The sequence below is a fragment of the Pelodiscus sinensis genome, chromosome 1, assembly GCF_049634645.1.
Source record: "Pelodiscus sinensis isolate JC-2024 chromosome 1, ASM4963464v1, whole genome shotgun sequence".
NCBI classification, from domain to species: domain Eukaryota; kingdom Metazoa; phylum Chordata; order Testudines; family Trionychidae; genus Pelodiscus; species Pelodiscus sinensis.
Window position 1 is genome coordinate 3,372,826 of NC_134711.1, and position 17,331 is coordinate 3,390,156.

General features: G+C 47.1%; 1 protein-coding gene across 5 annotated transcripts in view; it reads left to right on the forward strand.

Moving 5' to 3' along the window:
• FBH1 (F-box DNA helicase 1) overlaps nt 1-17,331 on the forward strand; it is a 52,836-nt gene that overhangs the window by 384 nt on the left and 35,121 nt on the right. For 2 of the 5 annotated variants that reach the window (XM_075925131.1, XM_075925125.1), the window contains exons 2-6: nt 2,403-2,567; nt 7,484-8,037; nt 10,737-10,867; nt 16,611-16,746; nt 17,036-17,226. In XM_075925131.1, the coding sequence (XP_075781246.1) occupies nt 7,600-8,037; nt 10,737-10,867; nt 16,611-16,746; nt 17,036-17,226 (896 nt within the window). In that variant the 5' untranslated portion in view covers nt 2,403-2,567; nt 7,484-7,599. Of the gene's footprint in view, nt 1-555; nt 881-903; nt 1,061-2,402; nt 2,568-7,483; nt 8,038-10,736; nt 10,868-16,610; nt 16,747-17,035; nt 17,227-17,331 lie in introns of those variants that run through there. The other 3 variants (XM_075925133.1, XR_012902905.1, XM_075925118.1) reach the window with 3 other exon arrangements.

Genomic DNA, 17,331 nt, shown 5'->3' on the forward strand with positions numbered 1-17,331 from the left:
GCGGGGCTTGGGCCGGAGGGGGCTCGTATGGGGGGCTCGGGGCGCATTGGGGGCGGGGCTTCAGTTTAAGGGGGCTCCGTAGTGGGCGGAGCTAGGGTCTGGGATTGCATTGGGGGCGGGGCTAGGGTCTCGGGGTGCTTTGGGGGCGGGGCTTGGGCCGGAGGGGGCTCGTATGGGGGGCTCGGGGCGCATTGGGGGCGGGGCTTCAGTTTAAGGGGGCTCCGTAGTGGGGCGGGGCTAGGGCCTGGGATTGCATTGGGGGCGGGGCTAGGGTATCGGGGCACATTGGGGGCGGGGCTAGGCCAGAGGGGGCTCGTATTGGGGGGGGCTTGGGGCGCATTGGGGCGGGGCTAGGGCCTGGGGCGCATTGGGGGCAGGAGCATTCCATGGGGTGGGGGTGTTCACTGGGGTGGGGGCTAGGGGGCTGGGTCGATGGTGGGAGGGGTCTGTATTGAGGGGAAGGGTTGGGCCTGGGGGGCACTGTGGGCGGGGATTGGGGTAGAGGGGTATTACGCATTGGGGACAGGGATCAGGTTCTGCTTTGGGGCCAGGGGTAGGATCTGGGGTGGGTTTGCATTGGGGGCCAGGAATAGGCATGGGCAGGTAAAGGCAGTTAATGCCCTGGGTGGAGTTCCCAAGGTCATGGCCAAAGCAGAAGTAGCCGCTTGATCCTGTTCTCTGGGATATTTAAGATCTTGAACCATTGAAGCAAATAGGTTATGATTTATTGATAATAATGATTAAAGTTGGACTAGTTCCTTTTCCCAATTTGAATTCTGTGTCTACTCTCCTAATAAGAGAGAAATAATTTTTAAGTGGATTTTTTTCAAAGGATCTCATCTTGAAGAGCAAATATTTCCTCTGTAGACATTTGCTTCTGGTATGTTTTGGGACAGCAAAGTGGTGGTTGTATAAGGCATTACATACCCCAGGGGTCTTTGCTAAAGCTCTTAGTGGTGTATGTAATAGTTCTGAGGGGAGGAAGACATGAAAGAAAATGACTTGACCTTTGGATGCTAATTGAAGCCAAAAGCACTTACTCGCTTCATGGATATCCTGGGTATGGTTTCTGGTATGGGATATCATTCTCTGATTAAAAACTGAAGCCAAGTAAGCAGTGTGGCTTGGAGGCTTTTACTGCATCTGGAAGGATTATTGCACATGATCATTAACTCATAATTCTATAGCTGGACATTAAGTTATCTATCCTTGCCAGTCCCTATTATCAAAGTAGATGGTATTGTTGCACATATGCATTTACAGTAGAACATTTAAATATTGCTCGCAAGATTTTCTAGTTAACTGACAACTGTAGAGGTAAGAGCTACACTGCAAATATATCTGAGTAGGGGCCCAGTTACGAGTTTGCAGTTTTGAGTGTAGACTGAAGTTTAACAAGTCTGGAGTAAGGATGTTAAAATGCGGTTAATTGACTAGTTGACAGGCACTTCCGCATTCCTCCTTTGAAATGTACAAGAGCCCCAGCAGTGGCTCTTCTACATTTCAAAGGAGGAATGCGGAACTCCTTGTACAGCCTGGGGCCAGCGGAAATCCCGCTGACTCTGGGGCATGCCTGCTTTGAAATGTGCATTTCAAAGTCATGGAGCCTGTGGTCAGCAGGGGACTCTCAATCCACAGCAGCTGCCCCTTTGAAATGCACGGAGGCAGTGTTTTAAAGGGGCAGCCGCCACACAGCTGATCCACGTATCAGTTGTGCAGCGGCTGCCTTGGGGTTTCATAAAGTCCCCCCTCCTTTGCAGCAGGGGGAGGATGTCGACTAGTTGACTAGTCTTTAACATCCCTAGTCTGGACATGTCCAACGCTTTAGCTTTTTTGTGCAATTGGCTTGAAAACCCATCTACATTAGATTATTTTTTCGATTGTAACCAGATCCCAAAACGTTGCTCAGAGGTGTAGAAAACTCACAGCTCTGAGAAATGGAGTTAAACTGACCTAAACCCAGGTGTGGACACGTCTGTTTCTATTGATCTAGCCACTTCCTGTCCTGGGGGCAAATTTACTACATCACTGGCAAAACTCCTGTCACTACAGTAGCTGTCTGTGCTACAGTGACGTAGCAATTGCTTACTGGAGGATACCCCAAAGTTCTGTACGGTGATGAATGAGACACCAAGAGTGATGTTACTGTGTAAACTTAGTCTGGGACAGTACAGAGTGTCTTGATGTTTTATTTTACTCTACAGAATATCGTCAGGGGTCTGCATATATTTCTGCATAGGCAATTGAAAGAAGGTACATTGGTTCAATGTTGGGATCATCCCATAGAGCTAGGAAACTAATTGGCTGTAGGTGTGTACCAAAGGCACAGCATGTCACTTGAAAACAAACATCAATGTAATTGAATTAACAACCGTGCAATTTGCTTTTCACGTTGGTGACAGTGAAACCATTTAAACAAAAGCGCCTCACCGCCAGCGACTGTGAAGCCTTCAGGCAGAGCAGAGAAGGCTCCTGTTCCCTGACACAGCCTTTCAGTCAAAGACGAGTGAGCAGAGATCTAAACAGAGGCCTCTACCCAACATACAGGACCAAGAGATCACAAGAAGGTAGAGTGTTTCTAAACAGGTTTAAGAGCTGAGAGAGAGAGAAAATGTTAATATCAACTCTGTGCAACAAGTAGAATTTAACCCCAATTTCTATGAGCGGGTACAGAGGGAAGAGCAGCGGGAAAGGGCTAATTGTCCACAAGGAAAGAAGTTGATTGATCCATATTGTAATCACCCATATTGTAGTCTAGTAAAGACCCACTAAATCGAAAGCTGAGGGCCTCCTTTGACCATAGTACTCCTAGTAAGGGAAGTTGATAGAAGCGTTTCTCCCATTGACCTTCTGCTGTGGGGCTGCCCCAGAAAATCAGTGTAAGGTAAGTCGACTCCAGCTATGCTGTTGTCATAGCTGGAACTGCGTATATTACATCAACTTTATCTGCCAGCGTAGGCCTGGCCTCAGCGTCAGGAGTCTTTTCCCCTCCCAAGAAGGGGTGAGTCCTACACCAAGCCTGGGTTAACTCCTGTTTTACCCCAACTTCAAATCCCCCCTGCCTTTCTCTAGCTTTGAAAAGCTGAAGTGCGCACACCAGCCTCGGTAGGCCAGCCTGCTTGCTGCCAATGGGAGCTCTAAGCAATAGATACTGCAGTATCCGCATTTATGGAATAGTGATAGAAATGTAGCCGTGTTAGTCTGGTGTAGCACTTTAAAGACTAACAAGATGGTTTATTAGGTGATGAGCTTTCGTGGGCCAGACCCACTTCCTCAGATCAAATAGTGGAAGAAAATTGTCACAACCATATATACCAAAGGATACAATTTAAAAAAAAGTGAACACATATGAAAAGGACAAATCAAATTTCAGAACAGAAGGGGGATGGGGGGGGGAGAAGGTAAATGTCTGTGAGCTAATGATATTAGAGGTGATAATTGGGGAAGCTATCTTTGTAATTATCTTACCCATTACAAAGATAGCTTCCCCAATTATCACCTCTAATATCATTAGCTCACAGACATTTACCTTCCCCCCCATCCCCCTTCTGTTCTGAAATTTGATTTGTCCTTTTCATATGTGTTCACTTTTTTTTACTTGTATCCTTTGGTATATATGGCGGTGACAATTTTCTTCCACTATTTGATCTGAGGAAGTGGGTCTGGCCCACGAAAGCTCATCACCTAATAAACCATCTTGTTAGTCTTTAAAATGCTACATAGTCCTGTATTTTGTTCCCGCATTTATGGAGACACTCCTGCATATTCATTATTTAATACGCCTTCTTATTTAATTAGATCTCTCGGTGTTTGTTGTCTAATACTCTGTACCAGCTTCCATTCAGGGATTTCAGTGCACTTAATGGCATTAACGAATACATGCTCACAGCCTCTCAGTGAAGAAGGGAACTAATTATTATGCCCATCTTCCACACATGAGGTACAATTTTCACAAACACCCACGTTTCCTTTTCCAAAGTGGCTTGGGAGCCTGAAGAGAGGCTAAGTTGCTTTTGAAAGCGAGACTGAGGTTCCTAAGTCACTTTGGCACTTTTAGAAATTTTCCTCGGGAGCTGAGGGGAAGTGAGTGCCTTAGTGTCGGAGAGTCTGTGACTGAGTCAGGACTGGAACTCACGGCTCCCGATTCTCTGTCCCACGCCTTAACCGCTGAAGCACGCTTCAGTTCCATCGTTGGCTATGAAGGCACATCTTCGGCTGAGTTGGTTTTGAAAATTAGTCACTTTTGGGTGCTTCGCTCAGGCCCTTTAAGGCGTGCCAATGTAGGCTGTCAGCATCACTCACTGCTTTTTAAAAATTTGGCCCTGGGTTTTCCAGCGTTGCCGCTTGGTTAAACATTTAGGAAGCACAAAATGCATGGCTGTGTGAGTTGCAGACTTGAGTATGGTGAGTAGGGTTGCCAGGTGTCCAGTTTTCTACCGGACAGTCCGGTATTTGCATCGTCTGTTCAGTAGAAAAATTCAGAAAATACCGGACATGTGCAATGTCCGGTATTTTCTGAATTCCCGTCTGGGTGCTGGACGGAAGTCTGGCAGGGACCAGGGATTGACTGGGAGGCAGGGCTACAATTGGTTGAGAGCCTCTGGTTGTGTGCAGAAGCTGGGCAGGGGGAGTGGCTCCCAGCCTCTCCCCCCGCCTCCGCCCGGCTTCTACGAGCAACTCGAGGGAGCGCCTGCCAGGGGCGCGGCCTCTTGGACTCCGGCTGCGGCCAGTGACAGCACCACCCGCGCCAGCTCCGCTTCCCACCCCCTTCCTCTGAGCCCCCCCACCCCCTCCTTCCGTCCAGCCCTGCGTTCCCCGACCCTCCCCAGCTCTGCTTCCCGTCCCATCCCCCCTTCCTCCCAGCTAGCCTTGTGGCCCCCGGACTCCCCCCCCCCCCCCCCCCCCCCCCCGCCAGCTCTGCTTCCTGCCCCACTCCCCTCCCGGCCAGCCCCTCCCCCCCCCCCCCCGCCCATGATCAAGTGTGTCCGGTTTTTCGGCGGGGTCTACCTGGTAACCTTAATGGTGATTAGTGTAGGTTGCTATATCAGTGAAAAGGAGGGGCTGCTGAGAGTCCATTGTAGACTTTCAGTTTCACTTATGTGCAATGGTCTTTTTGCTGTCAAAATTAATTGGGCTGATAATAAATAACTTTAACTCTTTTCTTTCATGTTGATCTCTCTTTCTAAAATGTCAGTAAGTTTTTAAGGGCTGTTCCATGTAGGGCCTGAGTCCTCACAGCAATTTTTGGTGGCCTCAGAATGTGGCCACGCTGACAGTTTTTCTAAACCAGAGCCCTGCTGCCCTAGGCTGAAGTCTGAAGCTTTAAACAGTTTCCTGCATCACGTGAAAATCACAGCTCAAAACCCTGAGTCGACAGTCCTCACATCCAGCCACTGGTGGATTCTGAAACTGCAGTCGGCAGAGCATTATTGCTAATCTCAGAGAGTGACCACAGTAGTTTTAGCAAAATGCAGGACAATGTAGCACTTTAAAGACTAACAAGATGGTTTATTAGATGATGAGCTTTCGTGGGCCGGACCCACTTCCTCAGATCAAATAGTGGAAGAAAATAGTCACAACCATATATACCAAAGGATACAATTAAAAAAAATGAACACATAAGAAAAGGACAAATCACATTTCAGAACAGGAGGGGGATGCAGGTAGGGGAGAGGGGGAAGGAAGGAAGGTAAGTGTCTGTGAATTGATGATATTAGAGGTGGGGAGAGTGGGATGTCTGTGAGTGGGATTGTTGATTTGTACTGTGGTGTCCAGGAAGTGGATCTCTCGTGACATCTTTATGATCTGGACGCATGGCCAAGAAACACTGGAGACATTCCACAGAGATTTCAACAACCTACACCCCACCGTCAACCTCAGCCTGGACCATTCTACACGAGAGATCCATTTCCTGGACACCACAGTACAAATCAACAATGGAAAATTAGACACCACTCTCTACAGAAAACCCACCGACTCATACAGTTACCTACATGCTTCCAGCTCCCATCCAGAATACACCACACGATCCATCGTCTATAGCCAAGCCCTTCGATACAACCGCATCTGCTCTAATCCCACTGACAGAGACCAGAAGCTTCAGGATCTCTACCAAGCATTTATAAACCTCAACTACCCACCCGGAGAAATAAAAAAGCAAATTGAAAGAGCCAGACTAATACCTAGAAACTATCTACTTCAAGACAGACCCAAGAAAACCAACAATAGAACACCATTTGTCATCACCTACAACCCCCAACTTAAACCTGTCCAACACATTATCAATAAACTACAGCCTATACTGGAACAGGATACCATACTCCAAGAGGCTCTGGGAGACAGACCCATAGTCTCCTATAGACAACCACCTAACCTCAAGATGATTCTTACCAATAACCACAGGACATACCACACTAATACCAACCCTGGTACCTTCCCTTGCAACAAACCCCGTTGCCAGCTTTGTCCACATATTAATTCTGCTGATACCATTATTGGACCTAACCAAGTGAGTTATAAGATCAAGAACACATATTCCTGCGCATCCAGAAATATAATTTATGCTATCATGTGCCGAAAGTGTCCGTCTGCTATGTACATTGGACAAACATCTCAGACACTTCGCCAAAGGATTAATGCCCACAAAACAGATATCAGACAAGATCACAAAGAAAAAACAGTTTCTTGCCATTTTAACCAGAAAGGACACTCTCTCAATGACTTAACCACCTGCATTCTGCTACAAAGACCTTTTAAATCTGCACTTGAAAGGGAATCCTCTGAACTGTCATTCATGTTAAAATTCGACACTCTCCGGGAAGGAATGAACAAACACTCAAACTATCTTACCCATTACCAAGATAGCTTCCCCAATTATCACCTCTAATACCATTAGCTCACAGACATTCCACTCTCCCCACCTCTAATATCATCAATTCACAGACACTTACCTTCCTTCCTTCCCCACCCCACCCGCATCCCCCTCCTGTTCTGAAATGTGATTTGTCCTTTTCATATGTGTTCATTTTTTTTAATTGTATCCTTTGGCATATATCGTTGTGACTATTTTCTTCCACTATTTGATCTGAGGAAGTGGGTCTGGCCCACGAAAGCTCATCATCTAATAAACCATCTTGTTAGTCTTTAAAGTGCTACATTGTCCTGCATTTTGCTTCAGCTACCCCAGACTAACACGGCTACATTTCTATCACTATTCCACAGTAGTTTTAGTTACCCTCATACCTCTCAGCTTCCTTCCTTATGCTATTGTGTTTGTCAGCTCTGAGGAAATCATTATTGTGAAGTAGAATTCACAGATTTCTTTCTATTTATCGATATGTATGCAAAGATCATTGCGGTGGTGGTAGCAGGGTGTTAACAGGTTGCCTTGTTTGTTTTTAAAGACTCTTGCAGGCTTTCAGGTGTTGGGCACCCAGAGGATGCCACATTTTACTTATGTTCTTTCTTCTTGTCTTTGCTGTAGGGCAGGGTCATCAGAGGAGCATCACTGATTACTTCAAAGTCACTCAGACACAAAGCACCGGTAACAACACCGCAATAAGCAATGAAGTCAAAGAAGAGTCATTGGATTCCTTCTTCATGGACGATTTTTTGGAGGATCACTGTGCCCCGCTTGAATGCGAGGGGGACACTAACCCAGCTCCCTGGGATCCTGCGGCCTCTAGAAAACGACCTCACTTCTCAGAAGCAGCTGCCAGCTATTCTACGGGATCCAGTAAACGTGCTGGGACTGATAAAAAGCCTGCGACGGACAGTACCCGCAAGTATTCTCCAGGGCACCCAGAAATCAAACAAGACCCTGATGTCATAGAAATTGATTTCCTAGAAATTGATCCAATTCCTGATGCATGGTTTGGGCTTCTAGGAACGTCCTGCGGTAAAGAACCCCAGGGACACATTGATCAGCTGCCCAGTGAAGTCCTAAGCATTATCTTTGCTTTCCTCCCTGTGACTGATCTCTGTCTGAACCTGAGCTTGGTGTGCCATCGCTGGAGAGAGATTGTCAGTGATCCAAAGGTGAGAGTGTTGTACAGTTTAACCCAGGAACGTTCTCTCTCTCCTGGTTAACTCAGTGACCTCTCTCTTTCCTCCTTTTGAATCCAGAGGCACCGACTTTTAAAAGTGCCAGATGGGAGCTTGACCCCTGGCTGTGTCCCAACCCCCCCCCCAACTCCACTCCTTCCCCCCAGTGCCCCAGCCTCACTCTGCCTCTTTCTACCTCCGCTCCACCCCTGCTCTGTCTCTTCCACCCAGTTCTGCCCCCTCGCCTAAGCACGCCGTGTCCTTGCTCCTCTCCCCAGAGCCTCCCAAATGCTGCAGAACAGCTGATTGCAGTGGGATGGGGGAGGAGGAGGAGGTGCCCATCAGTGGGCAGGACAGCTGATGAGGGGGGAAGGGGAACTTGGCACCCACCAGTTTTTCCCCATGGATGCTCCAGCCCTTGAGTCTGCATCTGTGTTTGAATTTGCTTCTTCCACTTACCTGTCCTATTAGTAATCGCCAGACCCTCCCTTATGTCATTCTTGTGTGGAGCCTTGTCTATGGGGTGCGGAGGGTCTGCTAGATGACGCTGGACATCCTCAATTCCCTTCCCCCCACCTCCACGCCATCAGTGACTCCAGTTTTCAGTGGCCACCAATTATATTTTTGAACCATTACCTTCATGTGTTCTCTGGTGTGAGTGTGACGGGTTGGGTCCCGGTGTTCCCTTTGATGCTGTAATATATACTGAGTCCACCTGCCTGCCCTCTGAAGCATCCCGCTACCCTGTCCTGTTAAACCAGAAGCTCTGGTCGCCCCCAGAAAGGCACCGAATTGGGATAATAGCTCCAAGCACAGTAACACAGACACTGAGAACAGCTCAGTTTTGGGAAGGCTGCTACAGGGCCTTGACAGCACCCAGGTGCACAGCCTGGATGGGGTCAGCCCCCAGATAAATCCATCTGATTCTGTGTAAGAGAAAGCTCATAAAGTTCACTCCCTTTATTAATGAAAGAGCTGCACAGCTGTTGTCCCTCCCCCAGGTACCAGTTATGTGCTCTTGTCCCCTCCCCCAGGTACCAGTTATGTGCTCTGGGTTAGATAATAAACAAAGGTGATTTTATGAGGTATAAAAAGTAGTTGCAAGTGATGACAGATCGATCCAAGTGACAAGTATCAGAGGGGTAGCCATGTTAGTCTGAATCTGCAAAAACGACGAGGTGTCCTGTGGCACCTTCTAGACTAAGGGTATGTCTACATTGCATTCCTCTTTCGAGAGAGGAATGCAAATGCAGACGAACGAAATCGCAAATGAAGTGCGGATTTGAATTTCCCGCACTTCATTTGCATAATTGCGTCCGGTTGCTTTTTCGAAATACCCTATTTCAAAAAAAGAAACGCTGTCTAGATGCGGTTATTTCGAAAGAAAACCCTTCTTTCGAAATTACCCTTACTCCTTATAAAATGAGATTTAAGGGTAATTTCGAAAGAAGGGGTTTCTTTCGAAATAACTGCATCTAGACAGCGTTTCTTTTCGACCTGGAGCTATCAGCTTCTCCCCCGCCTTGTTAGAGTTCTTTTGTTCTTGCTACATCGACCTGTCACCACTTGTCTGACCTTAAGGTGTTTGCCTTTGGAGGCAGGGGGCCGTCTTCTAGTTCTTTGTTTGCACAGCAACACTCCCGCTGGTGCCCGGTTCCATGTGTAGCGTGCCCGTGCACAATACAAATACTCCATAGCCATGAACTTTTGGAGGCGGTACGAAATGCCTAGCTCTTAGTCCTCGAGGGTCACTATAGTGGGAGGGCTTGTGTGGACAGGCTCCACGGAGCCGGCAGGATGTCTGAAGCACTGGGCTTTTCTAATCGTAGTCAAAGTTACGGTTGCCAGATGGTAGAAACAAAAATACCAACCCCCTTCTCCTCCCCCCCCCCCCAAAAAAAAAAACACCGGGAAAAAATTCTGTTGAAGGGGAGAAAAAGGAGGGGGGTGGGGAGACCAATGTTGTTGAGGGGGGAAAAAAAAAAAAGGACTCCAAGGACTTATTATGCCAAAAAAGGGGATAGCAACGGGGAGAGGTTGAGCCCTAAGACCCAGGGGAAAGCATTCCCCTAGGTGTTTTGGCCTGCAGCCATTTTGTGCTGGCAGCCTTGGGGAACCGAGTAGGCATGGTGACTGGGAGTGTTGGGGGCTGGGGGGAATTCGAGGGGGGGTGCCGAGTGTGTGTAGGGTTGCCAGGTGCCCAGCATTTTTGCCTTCTGGCCGGGAAAAAATTCAGAAAATACCAGACATCTCAGGTGTCCGGTATTCTCTGAATTTTTTACCGGACAGGAGCCGAAAATACTGGACTGGCTGGGTGAACACCAGAGACCTGGCAACCCTAGTCAAAGTAGGTCTGAGTGACACTGTTAAAAATGCTGGTGGCCGATCGCTTCTTGGCAGCGCTGGTGTTTCACCTGTGTGGTTAAGATAGGGATAGTGAGAAATAGAGAAAAGCCTTCCATTGACAAGTCCTCAGACTGTATGGAGCAGGAATTTTCACTCTTTTCTCTTCCACCTCTCCTTTTTCTTCATCTTCTTTTCGCATCCTGAGCTAGCTGCTGCTTTTTATCGACCTGCTGGGTCTTGCCAAAGTGAGATTACATAACTCCCCCAGGAGCGATGCTGCTGCTTATTTATACAATGTTTGCGGTTGAAAGGAGTTGTTCAGATGGAGGCATTGATTTGCATTTTAGTTTATCCCATGGAAAAAGCTGTACCATCAGTACCTCAGGAAGGAGGCCCACGCTCTGCTCACAGTAGAATGGATTCTGGATCGTTATGGAATAACCCAAGAGCAGGATCAGTGCCTGCTGGGGTTTATAAGGTGAGTCTGTTTCTTTGTGTGACTTTACAGTTGTACGTCAATGGATCGGAGGAACAGTCCAGTGCTTTGCCCTGTTGGCGGGCTCTGTAGGTTTGTCTCCATTTTGTGCTGTGCTTTGCCAAGAAAGAAATGATTAATTTCCTGTCACGCATCTTCCCCCTGCATGAGTGGGGTGGTGAGAAGAGGACTTACTTATAGGATTGCCAACTCTGACTATAGTTGTATTTTTTTTTTTGCCCCCAACATGAGGTAATGTCTTTTTCTTAAAATATCCCATTAAAATCTCCAGGATTAATTTCTGTAGTCACTGGGAGATTGATGCCAATTCCGGGAGTCTCCAGGATCGTTGACAATCTTAATTAGTTATCAGAATTAAAAATGATCAGTGGGCCTTTTGGGTTAGGCAAAAAAATGCCTTCTTCCTTAAGAACATAAGAACTGCCAGACTGGGTCAGACCAAAGGTCCAATTAACCCAATATCCTGTCTTCCCACAGTGGCCAATGCTAGGTCTCCCCAGAGGGAATGAACGGAACAGGGAATCATCCAGCAATCCCACCTTTGTCACCCATTCCCAGACTGACAAACAGAGGCCAGGGACCCCATTCCTACCCATCCTGGCTAATAACCAGGGCTTGACAAATAATACAATCTACTCGCCTGAGTAGATTGTAACCCGGAAGAGCCGGGTTCGGGCGATCTGCGCATGCGCAGATCGCCGGACAGCACGGCTGGCGAGCAGAGCTTGCCACGGTTCGGCAAGCCCTGCTAATAACCATTGATGGACCTAACCTCCATGAATTTATCTAGCTCTTTTTTGAACCCTGTTATAGTCTTGGGCTTCACAACATCCTCTGGCGAGTTTGACTGTGTGTTGTGTGAATACATACTTCCTTTTCTTTGTTTTAAACTTGCTACCTATTGATTTCATTTGGTGACCCTCTAGTTCTTGTGTTATGGGAGCAAGTAAATAATTTTTCCTTATTCACTTTCTCCACACAAGTCCTGTTTATATGATGATTATATGATTTTTCCTCCCCCCATCCCAAAATCTGTTCCCATTTCCCTTTACTCTGACGCCTTAACAGCTAAAGATTTTATGCCATAAAATGCTCTAAATTCCCAAATCATTCAGTTTTCTGGATACTGTTATTTATTTCAGCGGGGCATGGGAACCCCAGTTGTGGTACAAGACCCCATTGTGCTGGGTGCTATACAAACCCAGAATAAAAGCACAGTTCCTGCCCCAAACTAGGGATGTTAAAGACTAGGCAAAAATGCGATAAACAAATGCTTATCAGATAGTCAGTTGACTAGTCGATTTTCCCTTCTCCCTCCCCCCCACTTGCTGCCTCTATCAGATAGAGGCAGCAAAGCGGCGGGGGGGAAGAAGGGGTACTTGAAAGCTGTGTGGCGCTGCTGCTTTGAAACACCGAGGCAGCATTCAAAGGGGCACCGAGGCAGCATTCAAAGTCCCAGCTTAGCTGTACGACACTGCCCCTTTGAAACGCCTCCTTGGTGTTTCAAAGTGGCACGGTGCACGTAGAGCCCAGGGTCCGCTGGGGACTCCCCAGCTGATCCCGGGCTCCAGCGCGGCATTTCCGCAGAAACTGGGATCAGCTGGAGAGTTCCCAGCTGACTCCCGGTTCTGGAGAAATGCCACACGGAACTTGCGGTCACCTGGGGAGTCCCCAGCTGATGCCAGGTTTTGCTGAAATGCTTCACGGAGCCTGGGATCAGCTGGGGACTCCCCAAATGACCACGGTTTCTGCGCAGCATTTCCCCAGAACCCGGGATCAGCTGAGCAGCGCTGGATGCGTGGAGCCCAGGGTCAGCTGGGGACTCCCTAGCTGATCCTGGGCTCCAGCGCAGCATTTCGGTGGAACCCAGAATCAGGTGGGGGAGTCCCCAGCTGATCCCGGCTGCACATGGCATTTCAAAGCGGCAGTGCAGCATGGAGCCTGGGGTCAGCGGGCGACTCTGACCTCTATTGACCCTGGGCTCCATGCTGCGCTGCCGCTTTGAAATGCACAAGAGCCCCCACTGGGGACTCTTGTTCATTTCAAAGCTGGGTCTCATGTGCAGCCCAGAGCCGGTGGGTCTTCTTGCTGGCCCCGGGATTCACACAGAAGATAATCAGTTAGCTTTGCACGTGTTTGCTGGGAGCTCCTCCCAAGTGTGAGGAGCAGCATGGGGAAATTTTAACAAGTGGGCAAGAGAGGTTGGCATCAAGGGCCAATCAAAGGTGAAGGCTGACATCTGGATAGCAAATGAGAGTTGATACGCAGGGCGGAGAAATAGGTCGGCGTGGGGGGGAGCATCCTTGAGAGCAAAACTGATAGCTAATGTTTGATGCAGTAGAGAACGGGGAGCCCGTGAAGTGCTGCAAAGAGAGGATTGACATGATTCAAGCAATTGACTAGGAAAATTATCTTCGCGGAACCGTTCTGAATGGGTGTCAGCAGGGCAAGAGTGCATTTGTCTAGGCCAGAGGGAAGGATGTTGCAGAAACTGAGACCTGAGATGAGGAGAGTATGAGCTGTGTGGATGGATAAGACCGTATGTTAAGGATGTTATGCCTAAAGAGTCTGCAAGATTTAAATACAGCCTGGATCTGAGGACCTAGAGAGAGGTCTGAGGCACAGGCACAGTGGTGGTGGTACAACAGGAAGCACTGATTTTAAATCAAAGCAATTTGTCTCCAATTTTAATAATGATTTAAACCAGCAAGGAGCAAGCCTTGATTTAAATAATCCGTTTCAATCATGCTTTGCATTTGCATTTTCTTGAGCAAAAGTGGATGCTCCTACGCTGATAATCTGTAAACTACTGAACAACAAACTAGACAGATACACCAACCAATTGGGCATTACTGTTTAGGGCTGGTCCAGAATCCTAAGTGTTAATTATGTACTAAACACTTAATAATTTTAACTAACACTAGCCATTAAAACAGGTTGATTGGCAACTAAATATAATCTTCACACTAAACTTGGTGCTGCTTTTTGCTAGTCTTGATATACTGTATCTATGCACATTTATTTAAGCAATTATGTAGCTTATCTTAACATTTATTCATTCTTAACTTTTATATTATCATATTAATAAAGGGTGAAAGATGCATTTCCTATTCGATTATTAATATTTTACTTGGAATGTTTGTCAAACTCATGGATGGAAACTCAAATTCAATTAAAACAGCACAAACAGCATTTCATTTTTTGTATTTTAAATGTTCTGGATACATAATAAGAATGTTTATCAAAACATATTTTGCATTTAAAAAATTAACGATTTATTAAACAAAGGAAGTATGAACTGTCATGACCAGATTGAATTGATTGTTTCTGGTCACATCCTTCAGTATTTTGAAACTAGTAGATCTCATCCTCTAACACACAGTTCTTGTTAGTAGAGTGGAAGAGGAAAACAAGCTTTCCTACTTTTTCAACTCCCATTGGTTTCTTAGCTTTGAATCAACTACCTTTGAATCAGTGAATTGAACTAGTTTAATAACCGATATGAAGAAAATATTTTCTCTGCACCTGTAAAAGATGTTACTGCTGTCAAAAGCTGAGTTAGCACTTCAACAAGCTCGGATTCCAGGTGCTTAGCCAGTGACTGTGTGACCAGTTCAGTGGTTTGACTTTGACACTGGGCAGCAAAGTTTTCTGCTTAATATTATATTTTGTATTTAATGTAAGTGATTTTAATAGGTTATAATAAATGTAGGTCTTAACATAGTTTGTCAATTTCAAATTTAAACATAACTACTTTTTAAAAGCTTGCATTTAATTTAAATAAACAAATTAGTTTTATTGTTTTTTTTTTTAATCATCAGTTTTTATCCACCTTGAGTTACCTCTTTTTCTCAATCACTGGGGGCATCAGGGAGGGTGTGATGGGAAGAGAAAGAGCTCTGTTTTAGCGATGCTGAGTTTTAGCTGATGGCTGGACATCCACAGGGAGATGTCAGAGATAGGCCATGATGGGACAAAAAGAGGCAGGTCTGCAGCGGAGAGGTAGATTGCAGAGTCATCAGCATAGAGATGGTGTCTCAACTTGCTGTTGTGCATGAGATTATCCAGAGATAAAGTCGAGGGGCAGACAGACCGCTGTGGAACACCCCCACCACCCAAGAAGTTGGAGGTGGGCTGAGGAGACTCCTTCGAAGGCTACACTGAAGGAACGATTGGAGGAGGAGGGGAACCGGGCGAGGACAGACACAGAAGTCATGATTGCAAGATGAAGACCGTGGTCAGTGGTGTCCAAGGCAGCTGACAGGCAAAGAGAGTGAGAATGCAGTACCAGATCTGAGCTTTGTCTCGGTCTTTAAAGACTTCGGCGAGAGTGGTTTCAGCGGAGTGTCTGGACCTGAAGCCAGATTGTAGAGGGTGAAGGAGAAGAGCTCTGGACTGTGATTGTAAACTGTGCATTCAGTCAGGATAGCGATGAAAGGGAGAAGGACGTGGGAGAGGCAAAGGGGGTCAGAAGTTCTGTTGTTAGGTTTTTTAAGATGTGAAAAACCTAGTGTGAAAAAGAGCTGATCCCCCTCGATATGAACAGTGATAGCTCTGAGGTTCACCGCTCCCTCTCATCATCTCCGTTCCTTGCACGTTATTATTTGCAGTGATGATCGGCGATCGCTCGTTGCCGAGGATAATCCTTTTCCATGGGAGTTGTGGACCCTCAGGTGGCTGATAAGGCCAATCCTTGAACCGTGAGTTCGGTTACAGTGGGGATGGAGGTTTCCAGGTACAGCAGGAGGCTGCTGACCATGACTAGTAGCCTGGCTCCCCTTCTGCACCTCTTCTCCTCAGAATGTCGGTGGGCAAATTCAAAATGCAGAGTGCCATTGCGTAGGACTTCTCTCCAGTTTGAGCGATGCTGGGCGACTATCTCCCACCTGTCAACGTTGCACTTCTTGAAATTCTTCTTTAGCAAGTCCTTATAACGCTTCCATTGTCGTCCCACGTGACGGTATCCTCCTTTCAGCTGAGACAACAGGACCTGATCCGGGAGGCGATGGTCTGGCATCCGAACAACAGGGCCAGTCCAGCGAAGTTGCTGAGGGATGATCATTGCCTTGATACTGGGGGTCTTTACCTCTTCCAGAACACTGATGTTACTTAAGCTGTTGTTTGTACTCCTGTAGTGTCCGAAGTGTGCAACTTGGAGAAAGAGCCAGTCCCTGCTTTGGAGAGTTTACAATTCAGGGCCCCAATCCAGCAAAGTTCTTAAGCTCGTACTTCACTTAACTTTGAGTCCGTGAGACTAGGAAGAGGGTTAGGTGCTTTGCTAGCTCAGAGCCAGAGCACTTAGTCCCTAGCAGGATTGCACACCGTAGGATACGTGGGGTAGACCAGTGTTTCTCAACCAGTGGTACAAGTACCCTTAGGGGTACTTGAGAGAAGTCTGGGGGGGCACGTCAACACAACTGAAACTCGGAGAAAACTGAATTTTTGTTTTAAGTTTTGCAGCGCTTTATTATTTTTGCACTTTTTACACCCACAAATGTCATCGCCTGCCTGGCTACGATTAAGTCATTTAAACACATGTGTTGCAGTTGTAGAAAAAATGTGTGTGTGAAAATTGTAGGTGTTGGGGGTACTTACAATTTTTTTTAAAAGAGGTACTTAATATAAAAAAAGGTTAAGAAGCACTGGGGTAGACAACAGGGCAAGCATAATGGAGTGGCAAATGACCTCACTTTCAATTCTTGTCTCTTGGGCACTTTCTGCACAGATATATAGCTGCCTCCAACGCTGACCGGAGAACGGATCCTGCGGCGGTTCTGAGGTGCTTGAAATCACACCCTCTGTTTCCCAAGGCAGAAATATGCATCATCAAGAGACTGCCTGATTTGGAGGGTACCGTGGGGGTAGGTGAAACGTTTCTTGGGCTAGGGGTTCTCTGACAGTTTACTTTGTGGGCCGCGTCTGGAGTAGTGGGCATAAAGGGTTTTCCTGAGGAAAAGCATTTGTTAGTGGAAATGGGAAATAAGAGAGGGAATTGGCTGAAATTTGTTAATGAGGCTGTTAATGATCACAGAGATCTTTCAACAAGGCCTACCTCTCTCCCACCCCACTTCCCCCACGATACTTTAAACAGACAAACCGTGTCGTCCTCTCAGTTCTCTCCATTCATCTTTGTGCCATCGCTCTGTCCAGGCTGTGAACGCGTGGGCCGTGATGGCAGCGATCGTGCTGTTCTCCGACAGCGTGCGTGACATCCAGAAGCTGATGGCTTGTCTTAGGAGACCAACCTCTACCCTTTCATTCCTGGACGTCACTGAGACCTTGTACTGCATGGCCATGCTGCTGAATGCCATGAGAGAGAAGGGCATCAGTATCAGTAACAGGTGAGGAGGGAGAGACTCTTGGCCCTCACAGTGAAAACCTGAAGCGGGAATACTTGTTTATTGAGAGCCCCTGCTGAACTTGGCCCCTGCTGAACTTCTCCCGTA